At 43.1% G+C, this 20,000-nt stretch overlaps 1 protein-coding gene across 3 annotated transcripts in view; it reads left to right on the forward strand.

Moving 5' to 3' along the window:
* LOC134450580 (casein kinase I-like) overlaps window positions 1–20,000 on the forward strand; it is a 52,179-nt gene that overhangs the window by 7,369 nt on the left and 24,810 nt on the right. For all 3 annotated transcript variants that reach the window (XM_063200415.1, XM_063200417.1, XM_063200416.1), the window contains exon 4: window positions 10,610–10,844. In XM_063200415.1, the coding sequence (XP_063056485.1) occupies window positions 10,610–10,844 (235 nt within the window). The remainder of the gene's footprint in view (window positions 1–10,609; window positions 10,845–20,000) is intronic.

The raw sequence follows: 20,000 nt of genomic DNA on the forward strand, positions 1-20,000 counted from the left end.
CCCCCCCTGACCCCTCCCTACATCTCCATCCATGCCTGAAGTACCCCTTAGCAAGGCAACTGACCCCTCCCGTTGCTCCAGGGACTGTAACCGATGCCCTGAAAAATAATAACTGTATGTAGCTTTGGATAAAAAACATCAGCTACATTTGTGTAATGATGTAATGTAATGTCCTCAAGTTGGCTATTTAGCTGGTAAGAGAGTGTGGAGCAATGGCTCACCTCAGTCGTTCATTACATTTCATTTGGGAGACGCGTTTGTACACAGGGTTCCCGCGGGGTCTAAATAAAGTCTTAAAAAGTCTCAAATTCAGAAACTGTAATTTTAGGCCTAAAAAGTCACAAAAAAAAAACAGCCAGATTTTCCATCCTAGGTCTAAAATTTATTTTACTCGGGTCTAAAAAATGTTACCGCCTTTCATTTCCGCAGAATTTTAATATTGCTATTTACTGCAAGGCAAAGTCAATGACTCACCTCAGTCATTCATTATTACATTTCATTTGGGAGACGCGTTTGTACAGTATTAGTGGACTAGGCTCACACATGATAAAACTCAATAGACACAGGACAGGTGCGATACTTAAGAATGCCCCACGATACGATGCGATTCGATTAAATCATCAGAATATATCGCGATATATCGATACATTTCGATATTATTTACACCCCTGGTTTGTATTAGTGGACTCGGCTCACTCCATAAACACAGCACAGGTGCTGTAAAAGCAGAGCAAACCTTTTCAAAGACCTTCGTCTTGAGAACCTGCCGGCTGCCTTGTTATCCCACCACTGAACAGGGCTACAACCTTCGTCTTGAGAACCTGCTGGCTGCCTTGTTATCCCACCACTGAACAGGGCTGAACAGCATGCGCTCTTGGTGAACAGCCCTTGGCTCCATAACCTGCTGGTGTGTATTTCTGCTGACTGGGCTGTGATCTAGTCTCTCCTGTTCTGCTGTGTGTGGGAGGTTTATGTCCATACAGTATGAGTGAGGCGGATGTAGCCACTACAGCAGGGGTCCCCAAACTAAGGCCCGGGGGCCGGATGCGGCCCGCCACGCCCCTTTGACCGGCCCTCCACCTCTCTGCACCTCACCATTTGAACTGGCCCAATCACTCATAAACTGTTAATCACCATATTTTTCTAACCTTTCCTTGCTATATTTACATGGTTATTAGATATTAAAAGGAATACCTGTGGTATTTCAAATTGAACAACATGTTAAGTACTCACTTCTTTTGTAAATCACTTGTAATGATGAACTATTTTGTGCTGGAAATTATGGCTATAACAGGCAGTGGCCTAGTATACAGCCCACATGATTGATCCCGGCCCCCGATCACAGTCAAGAACAATAATGTGGCCCCCAGAGCAAAAGGTTTGGGGACCCCTGCACTACAGACTAGGGATGGGATATCGGTATTGGTGTATCGGTATCGGGTTCAGATATCAACATATATCAAAGATCGGATCGGATCTGAATTTTTTCCAAAATATCGGAATTTTCCTGATGCATACATTGAGTCAGATGCGATGTTAATTTGAAATCATAACACTTGCATATTAGTTTTCAGGATGGGATTGTTACTTTTTTACTTGTTACTTTTGCTTAATAATTGGTTTCCTGTTCTTCTGACTCCCTTTTCTGACCAAATAGTCTGCTTGGGCCTACCTCAAGTTGAAACCCATGCATATATGTGGTCTTGGTATTGGATCGGAATAGTATCGGTATCGGCAGATATCCAAATTTAGATATCGGGATCGGATCGGAAGTGAATAAAGTGTGTATCGGTGCATGCCCACTACAAACCCCTCTGCTCTGCACTCCTAGCACCTTTGGCTTAGGGGTGGGCGGTAACCGCGGTATAATATCGTGTGCGGTATTTTTTCATCAATGATAGAGATTTCGTGTTATACCGTCTACCGCAATAGTGCATTGCGTCCTGCACACTCTCAGAGGAATAACAGCAGCACAGGCATTTCATTAAAAACTACTCAATACAAAATGTGTAATGTTGGCTACAATTGTTTGCAATTGTATGTGATGCCAAAACATTTCAATTCTGGAGTGTAAATTTACTTTTAAGGCTGTATGAAAAGCAAGCTCACTAGCTAACAGCCCAAGTTATTCATTTCATTGCAGTAACAAAGATGTGCTATCACTAGCTGCCACAAAACGCTTAATTTTTTCAGATTATACACAAATGTACAATACCGTGATATATACCGTGGCTAAAATTATACCGAGGTATACATTTTTGGCCATACCGCCCACCCCTACTTTGCCTCCTGAGGAGCGCTATACACTAGTGGATGACATTTTTCAGGAATTCCCGTGTGTCCCGCGGTTGGGAGTAAAAATTTGAAAGATGAACGGGAGCGGGCAGGAGCGGGAATAAAAATGAAAAGGAGCGGGAATATATATAGGCTATATCAAGGCTGAATATATAGTGTCCTACCATCACATGTGAACCTTTCCTAGTCTGTTTCTCCCTTAATATTAGTGTCAGATTCAAACCAATGCAGTTCTGGGGTGCTACCTTGCTACTAAACAGGCACAGCAAGTATGATTGAAATCCGTGTCGGTCGGGTTCCAAAGTGTCTGATTTCACGTGAAGTGACCCATGTGCAGGCTTTAACCTGCTCTTAGGCCATTGGCATGAGCCTGGCATTTCCCACTGTAGTGTAGTGTGGCCTTTTAATGCTGTGTACTAGTGAGCTTATGGAAGGTGCAGTTGGCGGATCTCCTCTTGCCGTTTAATACTGCAGGGCTGATCGTATTCAGGCTCCATGCCTGATTTCAGGCTTGACAGAGTTTGCAAAAATAAATTGATAATAATTAGCCATTAGGTTATTCTTATCTCAGAAAGTGTTACAGGCTCTTCTACTATCAGGCTTGAATAATGGTCATACACAGGCTACTACATGTTTGAATAATGGTCATACACAGGCTACTACATGTTTGAATAATGGTCATACACAGGCTACTACATGTTTGAATAATGGTCATACACAGGCTACTACATGTTTGAATAATGGTCATACACAGGCTACCACATGTTTGAATAATGGTCATACACAGGCTACCACATGTTTGAATAATGGTCATACACAGGCTACTACATGTTTGAATAATGGTCATACACAGGCTACTACATGTTTGAATAATGGTCATACACAGGCTACTACATGTTTGAATAATGGTCATACACAGGCTACTACATGTTTGAATAATGGTCATACACAGGCTACTACATGTTTGAATAATGGTCATACACAGGCTACTACATGTTTGAATAATGGTCATACACAGGCTACTACATGTTTGAATAATGGTCATACCCAGGCTACTACATGTTTGAATAATGGTCATACACAGGCTACTACATGTTTGAATAATGGTCATACCCAGGCTACTACATGTTTGAATAATGGTCATACACAGGCTACTACATGTTTGAATAATGGTCAGACACAGGCTACTACATGTTTGAATAATGGTCAGACACAGGCTACTACATGTTTGAATAATGGTCATACACAGGCTACTACATGTTTGAATAATGGTCATACACAGGCTACTACATGTTTGAATAATAGTCATACACAGGCTACTACATGTTTGAATAATGGTCATACACAGGCTACTACATGTTTGAATAATGGTCATACACAGGCTACTACATGTTTGAATAATGGTCATACACAGGCTACTACATGTTTGAATAATGGTCATACACAGGCTACTACATGTTTGAATAATGGTCATACACAGGCTACTACATGTTTGAATAATGGTCATACACAGGCTACTACATGTTTGAATAATGGTCATACACAGGCTACTACATGTTTGAATAATGGTCATACACAGGCTACTACATGTTTGAATAATGGTCATACACAGGCTACTACATGTTTGAATAATGGTCATACACAGGCTACTACATGTTTGAATAATGGTCATACACAGGCTACTACATGTTTGAATAATGGTCATACACAGGCTACTACATGTTTGAATAATGGTCATACACAGGCTACTACATGTTTGAATAATGGTCATACACAGGCTACTACATGTTTGAATAATGGTCATACACAGGCTACTACATGTTTGAATAATGGTCATACACAGGCTACTACATGTTTGAATAATGGTCATACACAGGCTACTACATGTTTGAATAATGGTCATACACAGGCTACTACATGTTTGAATAATGGTCATACACAGGCTACTACATGTTTGAATAATGGTCATACACAGGCTACTACATGTTTGAATAATGGTCATACACAGGCTACTACATGTTTGAATAATGGTCATACACAGGCTACTACATGTTTGAATAATGGTCATACACAGGCTACTACATGTTTGAATAATGGTCATACACAGGCTACTACATGTTTGAATAATGTGTCAAAATAGGCCTACGTTACGTCACTATGCAGTATCTTGTCGTCGTCGTTATAGCAAGGGAAAAAGTTCAGGCTCAGGATTTTTTTTCACTATCACCCAGCACTAGAAAGCCATTGTGCCTGCTACTCCACTACGATAATAGTGGCAGGGGTTGGGAATTTCGTATATATCGCTTAAAATATCGTGATATCAATATTTGCAGAAAATATTGTGATATTGATTTTTTCCAATATCGAGCAGCCCTACGTTGAATACTGTCACTAGCTGCATGTCCTACTGCTGATCGTCTAAATATACATCTCTTAGAAATGTCCTCCTCTACCTCTTCCCTTTTTACATTTTTGCTAAAATATTGTTTTAAGTACAGCCATAGCTCTGCCACTGGGATGGTGATGAGCTGCAGTGATGTGGTAGCGTTGGCAGTTCAGGTAAAGCAGCCGGTCCCTCTTAATGGGAAAGAAATGGGAATTGGATTTCAATCTTTTCTAGTGAGCAGTAATGTGTTGCCTCTCTTCCTGGTGTGATGTGATGTGCTGTTATTCTGCTGCCCTTGAATGTGCCCCATGTGATGTGAAGTTTTGATGTCAAACAGCGTCTTGAGATGGGATTACCATGATCATGATAAGATGTATTCATGACCTCTAGATACCTAGTACCCTACCGGTATTTCAAATGAAACTGGAGCCGCCGCCCCACCCCACCCTGCTGTATTTAAAGGGAGAATCCCATTACACCCCTTAGCCCTATGCCGATCCCCTTTGCCTCCGTTTTGCGCGTCCACGTGTAGGCGTAGTGGCATACCACTTTTGAAGTGGTAATAATTATTCCATTGCACTAAGTTTAACATTGTCCTAATGTGGGATGGCCCTTTTCGTCGTGAAACGCACATAAAAAGAAACGCTATTAATGTCAACCTAATGCATGGAATTAGTGACAGCTGTGTGTCATTCCATGATTCTTGAAGGGGTATCCCAATTCGTAGCGGTTGCGTTTCAAGACCTACACCTTACAGCTTCGTTGGAAAGCATGAAGGGCATGGGGAAGGCGTAGGGATGGGGTAGAGATTAGTAATGGGAAAGGCCCAAAGTCTCTCTCCCCCACCCTATCCCCCCCCCCAGCCGGCTGTATTTAATGTCAATATTGTGCTTTGCTCTGGCAGGGAGAGCAGAGCATCCCTCTAAAAAATAATAAATCAACAGCTTTTGTTTTTTTAACGTCTGTCGTCTGCTGCTGACCCAGAATCACAACAAACCTGTAATCCAGTGGGTTCCCAACAGGGGGCACGCGGCCCACTAGAGCAGGAGTGGGGGACCTATGACTCAAGGGCCGTTTACGGTAGCCTTGCGCGCCATCCTACGTACTTCCGCCAAGACACTTGGCTCCGCACTACGTCTGGTACCTGTCTTCTGTGGAGCGATGTTGACTGGTAGGATTTGCGCCGGTGTTCTGACAAACGGTCCTACATTGTAATTGTATCCTACGGTAGGATGTTCTGTCAGACATGTCTGTTAAACGGTCCTACATCGCCATAGGACGTCAGACATGAATGTTCAACAACTTATAAGTTAAATTCTGATTTTTCCGAAAATGTCCTTCCTGCTTCCTGCAATCGCCTCAGATCAAACAAAGTCCAGACCATGAATAAGAAATGGAATGGTAGTATTATGGGATGGTCAGGACCAGGCTACGTTTACGGCCCCTGAGACTGTCTTATCCGGCCCCCGATGTAATTTTAATGTTGTGCAGCTTGAAATACATGAAATATGACCTCTTTTGTTAAGGAATCTTAGAGAATACATTTGCAATACAATTAAGTTAAATTTAGGGGACCTACAGAAGGTGGGATCTGTTTTAAAGGTGGCCGCCTTCAATATAGGCCTAAAGTGCAGGGGGAAATCCTGGTTTCTGTTCATAGTACGGCCCCCGGAGGACTTTTCTGGCCCTTGAATGAATTTGGAGTGGCCCTGGAATGAAAAGGGTTCCCCACCTATTTAATTCTGAATTAAGAATGCATGTTAATTAAACATAGCCAGTGAGGGGGTACTCGGGGTATAACAAAGCGACTCCGTGAGGTACGCAGCACACAACAGGTTGGGAAGCGCTGCTGTAGTCCAGTCTACTTTTTAAATCCTGTGTACTTTTGGACTTTTGTTTTGTCAACTGTGTCGGATATCATTTGCTCCCTTGCTTAATCTCTGGCCCTTTGAAAAACACGATCTTGGTGCATCGCTCGTCTGAGTCACCGCATCATCCAAATAGATTTAGTCTTAATAGATGCATGTTGAGCATCGGCAGAATAAGAGGTTACTGTCCCTTTAATTGGTAGGCGGCTCGCCCGCAAATGGACCTCTCCTCTCCTCTTAGACATGTCAGGGCATGCCTCCTCTCACTGCTCATGGAAGCCAGGGCTATTTCTAAGGTGCTGGTTAAATGTATTTTGTGTGTATGTATGTATGTATGTATGTATGTTTTTGAATGCAGATTTTTTTTTAATAACATATAAAAAGGACATGAGGATAAAAAATAAATACTGCATTGTGACGGGTGCATTTTAGCCCCCTCCCTAAATGGGACATTTTTAAATCCAGAGTTTTGAAATGAGCATTCTAGGTTTTTCAAAACAGTCCTTATACTGTACCATATCTGTAAACAACTTGTAAAGCTCTGAGGTGGTGTGGGGATGGAGAATGAGGTGAATATGACTAGTTATATGAATAGCTGTAATTAGGGGTCGACTGATACAGGTTTTTTTTTAATGGCCGATGCGAGACCAATTTTTTTTTTTCCATCACCCTTGGCCGATACCCGATATTTGGTGCCGATATGGGTTAAAAAAAAAAAGGTTAAAAATGACAGATATTCCAGGTCTCAAGTTAAAAATAAACATTCCTTTAGCATTATCAAATTGAGGTAGAACTTGTAACATTTAAACACCCACTCTAACAATAAAGTAATGTCTAACAATCAAGTATTAAAAAAATAAAGTGTCTTGGTGCTTTTAAAAAAAACGAATGACATAAAATAATAAATATCTGCCAAAACCACACGCGTATCGGCCGATACCGATACACTTAAAAAATGCAAATATCGGCCCGATACCGATATATATATATATATCGGGCTATCCTTAAAGATGGCCTCTCAACGTCATTTGATTAATATTGCTGTGTTCCCCATTGTTATTGAATGCGTTACGCGTTGGTCCTGTTTTAAAAAACGTTCTGGTTGCTTTGTTTCAAGCCGTTTTTGCAAGCCAGCAATGTGGCTTGTGGAGAAACGAGAGGGTGTTCCGTGTTTCTCGTGGAAAAGCGTCTCTGATTGGCTCACTCTTCCTGCTCTCGTGGAAATGCGTCTCTGATTGGCTCAGTCCTCCTGTTCTTGGATAGAATGTAATGGGAAACAGAGTCGCCACTTCTCCGGGTGGTACTGCACTATAGGGGCGCCAACGGAGGCGTGCATGCTCCATTCAGGGCTGTGCTCTTTCGACAGCGACCCCTAGGCGAGCTGCAGGCACGGAGCAACCAGAGTGGGCTTGCTGCATGGATGAGGCTTTGTGCTGTGTGTGTACCTGAGAGTAGCAACCAGCTGATAGCTAAGCTAAGCTAGATTTCGGTCCACCAGACGTTGCTTGTATTGAAAACAAGCAGAAAAAAATTACTCGACATGTTTTTAGAAAAATGGGTCGACATAAACCTTTGTGGGCAACGCCTTCTTTCGACGTGACGAAACACAGAAAGGCTTTCGTGATTCGCTCGTTTCTCTGCATTATTAATGTAAATTGGGAAACACCGGGAAACACAGCCAGGCGAGGTGACGCACCGCTATGAGAGCCTTGCAAGTGAGTTTAACTTGGGGTGACCTTCCAATCTTCAAAAGGAGTGAGTAAAACTGTGTTTTATCGGAAGTTGGCCTTTAATAGTTATCCTGAAAGCCATACGAAAACCCAGTGGGTGTCCTGTGACCGACTGTCCACCAAATATCCCAAAACATCCTAATTCCCCTGCCAGAGTAATCAGCATTATCCGCAGGGACCAGCCGCGTAATCAGGCCAGGGAATCACACACACACACACACACACACACACACACACACACACACACACACACACACACACACACACACACACACACACACACACACACACACACACACACACACACAGGGCAGGGAATAAGAGCCGAATCTATTTTGCCCAAAAGTGAGTTACGTAAAATTCTTTCCAGGAAGAACTGGGAGTACGTGACGCTGCAGAACATCCCTGTGTGTGCGTGCGCGTGTGTGTGTGTGTGTGTCTGTCTGTCTGTCTGTCTGTCTGTCTGTCTGTCTGTCTGTCTGTCTGTCTGTCTGTCTGTCTGTCTGTCTGTCTGTCTGTCTGTGTGTCTGTGTGTCAGTGTGTGAGGGGGGGGCGGTATTGAATTTTTTCTAACTGTTGTGAGGGGGCACTAGTTGTGTTTTGTAGCTGTGTGTGTGTGTGTGTGTGTGTGTGTGTGTGTGTGTGTGTGTGTGTGTGTGTGTGTGTGTGTGTGTGTGTGTGTGTGTGTGTGTGTGTGTGTGTGTGTGTGTGTGTGTGTGTGTGTGTGTGTGTGTGTGTGTGTGTGACTTAATCATATGTGCCTATTATGTCTCCAGATAAAGCGTATGGCAGCCGTTCTCAGACTTAAAGTGATACTGTCCCGTTTTTGGAAATAAGCTTATTTTACACCTCCCCTAGAGTTAAATGATAGGGTTTTACCGTTCTCCTGTACTTTCAACCGTTCTCGGGGTATGGCAGTACACATTTTACCTCCATGCTAGCAGTTAACATTAAGTCCTATGAGACCAGCTCGCGGTTAACTGGTCTCATAGGACTCATAGGACTCAATGTTAGCTGCTAGCATGGAGGTAAAATTTGCACTGCCATACCCCGAGAACGGTTGAAAGTACAGGAGAACGGTAAAACCCCATTATTTAAAGGGATGGTTCGGAGTAGAATCACCCTAATGCCATTTGAACCGTGACACCCATCCACCTTTACACCCGAAGTGTTTTCTGCCGCAGACTTACATCAACAGAGTTGCCGTGTTATTCGATGTTTATTCCGGTTAGCTTGACTCAAGCGCATATGGATACTGGGCACCGTCTCCAAACTTTCCCCACAAAAATAACATGTCATTACACCAAACTTCTGCAGTAGCACAAATATGGTCTGTACTCACGAAACGAAGCATTTGGAAGTTTGGAAATAGTCCAGGAGTTTAGTATTATCAACACAAGCTGAATAGCTTCTCTGCTGCTAAAGCTGTGCCAACGTTACTTCCGTCATATGAGACAAGCCCGTAAAAGTCTTCAACAAACTTCCAGACGAGAGTGTTAAAAAAGTTTTCACTGAATTGTGATTAAGGCTTATATTTTCAAGGCAATACTTAAAAGATATTTCAAATCTTACCTACTATCAATTAGACAAGGATTTTCGTTATCAATACTGATGCTGAATTCACTTTTCATTGTGCATATTATGAGCTTCGTTGAGGACTCTTACATGCTTGTCTTAGATGACGGAAGTAACGTTGGCGCAGCTTTAGCAGCAGAGAAGCTATTCGGCTTGTGTTGATAATAATAAACTCCTGGACTATTTCCAAACTTCCAAATGCTTCGTTTCGTGAGTACAGACCATATTTGTGCTACTGCAGAAGTTTGGTGTCATGACATGTTATTTTTGTGGGGAAAGTTTGGAGACGGTGCCCAGTATCCATATGCGCTTGAGTCAAGCTAACCGGAATAAACATCGAATAACACGGCAACTCTGTTGATGTAAGGCTGCGGCAGAAAACACTTCGGGTGTAAAGGTGGATGGGTGTCACGGTTCAAATGGCATTAGGGTGATTCTACTCCGAACCATCGCTTTAACTCAAGGGGATGTGCGTATTTCCAAAAATGGGACAGTATCACTTTAAGAACACCAAGGCCCACTTTTGAAATGTGAAAAAATTCTGGGGCCCACCAAACAAACCATATAGCCCAATATAACATAATAACTTATTATATATAATATCTATAGTATATATTACTTATATTATAATATAATATATTATATTATATTGTATTATATTATATTACACATATTGTATTATATTGTTATGATGAATAATAAGTTGGGGCCTATTTTTTGATCATGTATGTGCGTGTGTGTGTGTGTGTCTCCAGATCACGCGTATGGAGTACGTCCACACGAGGAGTCTGATCTACCGCGACGTGAAGCCGGAGAACTTCCTGGTTGGTCGACCGGGCAGCAAGCGGCAGCACACGATCCACATCATCGACTTCGGCCTCGCCAAGGAGTACATCGACCCCGAGACCAAGAAACACATCCCCTACCGCGAACACAAGAGCCTGACGGGCACCGCGCGATACATGAGCATCAACACGCACCTGGGCAAAGGTGAGATACACACTAGCATTATTAGCATCATTAGCATAATAATAAACACATCCCCTACCGCACGATACTTTAGGATCCCCTACCGCACGATACTTTAGGATCCCCTACCGCACGATACTTTAGTATGCCCTACCGCACGATACTTTAGGATCCCCTACCGCACGATACTTTAGGATCCCCTACCGCACGATACTTTAGGATCCCCTACCGCACGATACATGAACATCAACACGCACCTGGGCAAAGGTGAGATACATGAGTATCAAACACACACCTGGGCAGGCATTTCTCCAAACCATAATTTCTGACTTTGCTGTTTGCAATGCTATTTCCCATTGGCAACTACCCAAGTTGCTAACTGTCTAGCAACTGCGCACTCGAGAAACGCACCCCAGAACAGCGGAGTGGGCCTTCTTCTTCTTCTTCTTCTTCTTCTTCTTCTTCTTCTTCTCCTTCTCCTTCTCCTTCTCCTTCCTCTTCCTCTTCCTCTTCTTCTTCTTCTTCTTCTTCTCCTTCTCCTTCTCCTTCTCCTCCTCCTCCTCCTCCTCCTCCTTCTTCTTCTTCTTCTTCTTCTTCTTCTTCGAAAAGATTTTTCAACGGATTTTAAGGGACTTTTCTGCATTTATTGGATTGGATAGTGGGCTAGTTGGAGGGGAAGCTAATGATGGTGAGGCAGGAGTCGAACCCGGCTCTCCGGCATAACAGTAAGGTGCCTTAGCCATCTGAGCCCAGGCCAAGGCCGGCCCACGCAGGGTCTCTCCATTCAGTTTTATTTTGTTCATCCCTTCTACACATTCTTGGTTATATTTCATTTTGTGATTTTAAATGACATTCTGCACAAAATTCATATGAAGATAATCTGAGATGTGGACTGGCAACCTGATCTCAGATAATGCACCAGTTTAGCATCTGTCAAAAGAGCCCAGTAGTTGTAAGTGAACCGACTCTCTGTGAAGCTTGGAGGAGTTTCACCCGTCATGCAGAGGGCCCTCTTCAGAGAGGAGATGACGCCTGCTCAAACAGTCGTTAAAATGTCACCAGATAGGCTGTTGGCTTTCAGATCAACACAACACCCTCTTCCCTCTACCAATCAGTGTTGCCAGATGAGGCTGATGATTTCCAGCCCAAAAAATGCTCAAAATCTGCCTGGAAGCAATAAATCCCGTCCAATTCTACTGATGTCTATGGGAAAGATTGGGCGAGTTTTCCTGCAAAATGCCATTTTTAGCCGCAGACGGCCATCCCAAGCAGCCCAATTGGGCGGGAAACAGCCCAATCTGGCAACACTGCTACCAATAAGGGACAACTCTACCGTCTTTTACTGCCAGTTATGTCAGTTATGTACTTATACTTCGTAGGAACATTGAAGGAAGAAAACAACACAGTTTGACCTTGACAATACACCATTGTAAAGGATGTATGTTTTGAACCTCTGCTCTGTTGATCTAAGAAGTGCGTCATCGTTTGAATGGTGGCCTTCTTGTGGCCTCTTGATAGTCGAGCAGCTTGGTTATGAATCACTACACAGACTGGAAGGAAATTATAAAGGTCCACAACACTGTTCTATGCTCCCAAAGCAGAGACGGTTTAGGTAGGAAGAGACGGGACAGTCGCCGCCATCTTGTTGATGCCTTCGGGGTGCTATTTCGCGATTAGTGAGACCAGATCTGAGAGTCAATGGGAAAAATGAATAGGGAAACTGAGTATAGGACGGGAGGGAACCCAGCGGTTGTGAAAACCATATGGTTGAAAGCACCGTGAAAAACTGATCAATCTAGACTACTTGGTTGTGTCATACGAGTCTAAAGCTTTTTAAGCCACTTTTCTCACAGTTTTTTTTTACAGAGCGCAGGCGCTGTAGTTCCCTAACGGCACGAGAGCAATGGCTTTTCACAATTGAGCATGGGCAACATTTTGCGTGCACCGATGCAGCCAGATGATTGGATCACTGGCAATGCAGCATAGCAGGCACATTGGCTCTTGTTAGCAGAAAGGCGGGAAGACGCCATATTTGCGTTGCGAATCTTCACCGTTAATTTCTATGGACGCTTACACCAGCTGTCATGTCTCCTCCTACCTAAACCGTCTCTGCCCAAAGTTTAATGGCACATCGATGTGCTATTTTTTTTCTTAGAAAAGCAGTACTCGAGTGTGATTCTTGTATTTCATTTGAGTGGTTTACTTAGCATGACGGAAGACGCAGAAGAAGTTATCTTTGCTCCAGCATTCTCTGACTCTGAATATCTGATGAGATGAGCATCTGGGTGGCCACTGGTCGTACAGACACATGACGTCAACCAGAGCAACCAAGCTTTTCATCTCCTTCACATTTCCACTTCACATTTAAAAACATTTGGCCTCCTCAGCAGTTTCAACAGTTTTGAAGCAGTCTCTTCATAAGGTTTAAACGTTGCGGTGCCTTAGCTGCCTGGAGTATGGTCAAGGCCTGGGTGAATGATCTCTGGCATGGTGCCTTAGCTGCCTGGAGTATGGTCAAGGCCTGGGTGGATGATCTCTGGCATGGTGCCTTAGCTGCCTGGAGTATGGTCAAGGCCTGGGTGAATGATCTCTGGCGTGGTGCCTTAGCTGCCTGGAGTATGGTCAAGGCCTGGGTGAATGATCTCTGGCGTGGTGCCTTAGCTGCCTGGAGTATGGTCAAGGCCTGGGTGATGATCTCTGGCATGGTGCCTGGCATGGGACCCAATATGCTACTGTTAGCATTTGGTGGTATATAAAAAGAAAGCACATATATAGTGTGTAAATAAAGAAGATCTTTAAACAGAAGATCTTTAAACAGAACATTTAAGTGCAGTTAACACAGTGTACAGAGAGTGGGGCGAGAGATCATCTTTTGAAGTGTAACATTTTTTAAAAAATATTCAAGCAGAATCATTTAATTATATTACACTTAACTCATTGGCTGCCTTTGACTTTGAATGACGTCCTTTCGAATAGTGACGCCCCCTGCCTTTGACGCCGTTCGCCGATAATTGCGTTTTTTTTTTACAGCCACGCCTTGAGGACAGTCTGACCTATCTTGTGTATAAATTTCACGCCTCTAGGCATGTTCTAACTGTTCCTGTAGGTGGCAGAAGTGTCCTTAGGAACAGTCAGGGCAGGGCATTAGCTCAGAGCAAGAGGACATGTCAAAACAAAAACATCCCTTTTTACTATTATAATCTCAAAAGTAGCATAGCAAAATAATTTTTGAAAGTAAAGCACCTGTGACCAGGGCTCCGAACCGGTTCAAGGAACGAAAACGAAAACCGAAAACGAACGAAATTTTATGGAATTTTACAAGGAACGGAAACGGAAACGAAAACGAAATGGTCTTCAAGTGTTCCGGAACAAAAACGTTATTCTGAAATCCACAAACCGGTTAATAACGGGTTTTTTTTCGTTCTCTATATTTCATACAAGTGCACGATTTTGTTTGAGGAGTAACCATGGCGACGAGCAGTCTTTTAGTTCGGCTACTGACGTGTATGAGGGGAAACATGCATACAGCAACAGCATTTTGCTTCACCTGAGCTCTTGCCGCCGATTGATAAAATATTGAGGAGCATTGGCCAATCAGAGTGCGACTGCATTGTATGGAGAAACTTCCTGGGTAAATTTTAGGATGTGCTTCTCCTCAGAGATTTTGATAGGAAACTAGAACTAAACTGTCTCTGTTCTCCTGGCTTTCTCGTAGTGATTGGAAGTTGGCTCTAATAAACCCTAAAGTTGTTGACCACCAATATCAAATAAGTTTTTGTAAGAGAAATGACACTTTACCCGCGCTGTTCTTCAGTCTCATTCACGGACAGTAGGCCTACAGAGTTTTATATTGACACCATGGAGAGCAAAAGAGAACATGTCTTGAGATCGGCGTTGGGATTCCTACAGGGACAGAGTATTTGGACCATACAGTCTATGATTTGCAAAGGAATTGGATAGGCGATTTGATGAACCTAATTCGCAGAGTGCTCTCGTCTCGAGAGGCAACTGGTGGGTAAGTCATGTTTAGCTTACTACTTGTAATGGCACCGCCGAGTGCCTCGATGTTCAATGCGGTTATGGCAAATTATGTTGTCGTAAAGTTACTGAAGTGCTTTTGTTGTGCGCAGCATATCCCACTGTCGGTTGTAGAGAAGAGAGGTGAGAGCTGGTGTTTTATGTGCTGTAATCAGGGCTTGAAAACGAAATTATTTTTCAAACGTTCCGTTCCGAACGGTTCAGGCAAGTTTCAGTTTAACGTTTTCGTTCCTGCAATCGTTCCCCCACAAAAATATCGTTCCTGAACCGGTTCGGAACGAAAAATAACGTTCGTTCTTAACGTTCCTGCAGTGTTTAACGGCAATATTAAGTCTATTTTCGTGGACTTTATCTTAGAATAGACGTACTCATTATTTCCCCTTGATTTACACAGCTATTCTCAAAAATAATAACACACCCAAAAACACTCAGATGGGCTATCCATCCTGGCAGATTTAACCGGATGCCTATAATTCTTATCAAAAGTAGCCTATGCCAGCCCAGTAGCGGTGGGTGGATGTTGATTAGGGAGGCACAATACAGATAGGCAGCAAGTTTTAAAAAATAGCCGGAGAGAGTTCCTAAAAAAATCTCTGGAATAGCGCAGGTAAACGTCAGCATACTAGGCATGGATTTCAGTTCTTGCCTAGCTCTAGGCCATGATGAGGTTTGCAGCAAGTGAACCGTGTAAGTAAAAGGGACACAGTTTGCTCCACAAAAAATCCCAAACTGTTTTGAGATGTGCACGATGCAAGGGGTCACTAGTTCTAGAGAAGGGACAGGTTGCATAGTCTGAAACCTCGGATATGCTCTCAGATATCGGCTACCAACCATTCCAGTGCAAGTCCATCACCACAAAACCGGAGACCTTTTGTAGCCTAACAAGCGTCACAAAATAGTAAGAGTTTCCACGTAGTCCATCCCATCAGCCCAGCCCTCTGCACGACAGAAGAGAATAATAACTTAAACAACAACAAATGCGCTGTCTTTCTCTATCCCTGCTTGTTGTCACACGCGACCTAGTGTTATTCGTGATGACAGCCAGGAAATATTGCGCAATAGGCTACTGAGGAAACCATCGAAACATTGAGCGGGCCAGCTAACGTCAGCTAGCGTCTGTCCATCTGCCACGAATGACATATCCCGCATTGACCACCACAACAGATAAATAAGACGTCCTTGATTACAGCACATAAAACACCAGCTCTCACCTCTCTTCTCTACAACCGACAGTGGGATACACTGCGCACAACAAACGCACTTCAGTAACTTTACGACAACATAATTTGCCATAACCGCATTGAACATCGAGGCACTCGGCGGTGCCATTACAAGTAGTAAGCTAAACATGACTTACCCACCAGTTGCCTCTCGAGACGAGCACTCTGCGAATTAGGTTCATCAAATCGCCTATCCAATTCCTTTGCAAATCATAGACTGTATGGTCCAAATACTCTGTCCCTGTAGGAATCCCAACACCGATCTCAAGACATGTTCTCTTTTGCTCTCCATGGTGTCAATATAAAACTCTGTAGGCGGCGGCCTACTGTCCGTGAATGAGACTGAAGAACAGCGCGGGTAAAGTGTCATTTCTCTTACAAAAACTGGTCAACAACTTTAGGGCGGGTTTATTAGAGCCAACTTCCAATCACTACGAGAAAGCCAGGAGAACAGACAGTTTAGTTCTAGTTTCCTATCAAAATCTCTGAGAAGCACATCCTAAAATTTACCCAGGAAGCTTCTCCATACAATGCACAGTCGCACTCTGATTGGCCAATGCTCCTCAATATTTTATCAATCGGCGGCAAAAGCTCAGGTGAAGCAAAATGCTGTTGCTGTATGTTTCCCCTCATACACGTCAGTAGCCGAACTAAAAGACTGCTTGTCGCCATGGTTACTCCTCAAACAAAATCGTGCACTTGTATGAAATATAGAGAACGAAAAGAAAACCGTTATTAACCGGTTTGTGGATTTCAGAATAACGTTTTTGTTCCGGAACACTTGAAGACCATTTCGTTTTCGTTTCCGTTTCCGTTCCTTGTAAAATTCCATAAAATTTCGTTCGTTTTCGGTTTTCGTTTTAGTTCCTTGAACCGGTTCGGAGCCCTGGCTGTAACCAAGGACGTCTTATTTATCTGTTGTTGTCGTCAATGCGGGATAAAGTCATTCGTCGTGGCAGATGGACAGACGCTAGTTGACGTTAGCTGGCCCGCTCAATGTTTCGATGGTTTCCCCAGTATTGCGCAATATTTCCTGGCTGTCATCACGAATAACAGTAGGTTGCGTGTGACAACAAGCAGGGATAGAGAAAGACAGCGCATTTGTTGTTGTTTAAGTTATTATTCTCTTCTGTCGTGCAGAGGGCTGGGCTGATGGGATGGACTACGTGGAAACTCTTACTATTTTGTGACGCTTCTGTTAGGCTACAAAAGGTCTCCGGTTTTGTGGTGATGGACTTGGAATGGTTGGTAGCCGATATCTGAGAGCATATCCGAGGTTTCAGACTATGCAACCTGTCCCTTCTCTAGAACTAGTGACCCCTTGCATCGTGCACATCTCAAAACAGTTTGGGATTTTTTTGTGGAGCAAACTGTGTCCCCTTTACTTACACGTTTCACTTGCTGCAAACCTCATCATGGCCTATTAAATAGAGCTAGGCAAGAACTGAAATCCATGCCTATCGACACCTCTTATTATGCTGACGTTTACCTGCGCTATTCCAGAGATTTTTTTTTAGGAACTCTCTCTGGCTATTTTTTTAAACTCTCTCTGGCTATTCTGTATTGTGCCCTAATCAACATCCACCCACCGCTACTGGGCTGGCATAGGCTACTTTTGATAAGAATTATAGGCATCCGGTTAAATCTGCCAGGATGGATAGCCCATCTGAGTGTTTTTGGGTGTGTTATTATTTTTGAGAATAGCTGTGTAAATCAAGGGGAAATAATGAGTACGTCTATTCTAAGATAAAGTCCACGAAAATAGACTTAATATGGCCGTTAAACACTGCAGGAACGTTAAGAACGAACGTTATTTTTCGTTCCGAACCGGTTCAGGAACGATATTTTTGTGGGGGAACGATTGCAGGAACGAAAACGTTAAACTGAAACTTGCCTGAACCGTTCGGAACGGAACGTTTGAAAAATAATTTCGTTTTCAAGCCCTGCCTGTGACAGTAGTCTACTTTCTTGCCCTCTGATTTTAACACAGGTATTCTAATGATTTTAGTGTCAGAGCCGGACAAAAAAAAAACTTCCTCTCATGACCAAAATACACCCCCCTGTTGCCATCTAGCTAGTAGGCATTGTAGCTAGCTTGCCCAAAATACACCATGTTCAACCAGAGATGATCTGTGTGGCAACTGTTTCATTTTGGATAATGTGATCAGCCTACACAACATTAGGATGATGCGTACAAAAGATCATCTAACAGGAAAATGCACGGGACTAGTGGTCACCTCAGTTGGAATGGGAATGCTTGGCTATTGTTTGCTACGCTAGCTAGCTGGCACGAAATCGCTAACAACTTACAACTAAGCCTAAATAAAGGAGCCTTGGTAAGTCAACTATTTTTACTCATTCTACAGTTACAGTTATGGATCTGTATAGTACGATCAGCTTACTGTAACATCAAAAAGACAGGGGGTTGCAGATTCTTGGAACAAAGTAGCTTTTGTGTCTGGTCAGATGCATTCAGCTCACATGAGAAATGAGCCTCAGACCAGCTAGCCTTCACCACTCCAATCGGCTTGTGAAATGTTGGATATGTGATCAGTACTTCATCAAAAGAAAATTCATTGAACAATATATGACAAGATCACTATAGCAGAAACATGATGACCGTAATCATCAATCTGCAAATTGTCCGCTCTGCCAAAGAAGCAGCAGTAAGCTAAGTTGTGCTGCCTGCCTGCTTGCCTGCCTGCTTCCCAGTTCACACAGTACGGGAGGAAACAAATCAGCTGTGATTTGTTCCCCAACGAGAGGACGACAGGCTAAACAGAGGGACTATGAGACAGTATTTCTGTGAGTTTAGTATTTCACGGAGTTACATGCACCTGCTGTCATGATCCATTGTGCGCGCCAGCAACAAACCAAAACACTCTTGTTTTCAAGCCCATCCCGTTATATTTCAGTACATTATTAGGTTGAAAAGACCATACAAACGATCTTTTGTTCTGGCTACAGATGGCAGGAGACTCTGTAATAGCATCTGATAGGTTTGGAGTTGTTAGGACGGTGTCATTATGAGCAAAAACACTTGCAATTATAGTTCAACTTCAAATGGCGTTTTCTTAGCTTTTTGGCGAATTCCACTTATTTTCAACAGATGATTATGAAAGAATGGAAAGGGGTAGAGAGACACCGTTTTTTTCTGATGACAGACGAGCGTCTAATCTGTGTTTTGATAGGTATGGTGTTGACATAGACACAGAACTCAATTTTCTGTGAGCCTCCAAAAAAACACCCAAAATGCTGAAAATCTCTGGCACTCTGGGTTACTCTTTTATGAAAATGGCTGGCAGCCAATGAGTTAACAGACACCTTCTCTCCAAAGTTCTGGGGTCCGTATCTCGAAAGCATCACTGCTAACGACGGTAGCAACGTCCTTCGTAACAGCGACTCAACTCTCTCTCGACAGCGACGCTCACCACTAACTCCAAGGGAATGGTAAGACGGTTAGCAACGACAAGAATGGAGAAACGGACCCCTGGTGAGGTGCAGTTTGAAGCCTGCTAGGGATGCAAACGATTAATCGATTAATCGACTTTACTCGATCAATGCGTTAATCGATTAAAAAACATTAATCGCAATTAATCGACAATTCAACTGACAAGAGACCCGGGTGAAATGGGCATGTGAAGAGTGTGTGTGAAGAGGGGTGTGAATAGGGGGAATATTTAAATCACCTTTGGATTAAAGAATTGAAATAGAATTAATTTAAATGTGGTATTGTATCTCAATTTTTAATTTAAATTTTCAGATTTAGTAGGCTTTTTAAAAAATAAACATTGAGATTTCGGGGGGAAAACGCCACTTTTCAATTAATCGTAAGTCGATCGATAAGGCTATCAACTAATGATTAATGAATTAATCGATAATTTGCATCCCTAGCCTGAATAATTAGCCCTCGTCCCCA

This window comes from Engraulis encrasicolus, chromosome 6, assembly GCF_034702125.1.
Source record: "Engraulis encrasicolus isolate BLACKSEA-1 chromosome 6, IST_EnEncr_1.0, whole genome shotgun sequence".
NCBI classification, from domain to species: Eukaryota; Metazoa; Chordata; class Actinopteri; order Clupeiformes; family Engraulidae; genus Engraulis; species Engraulis encrasicolus.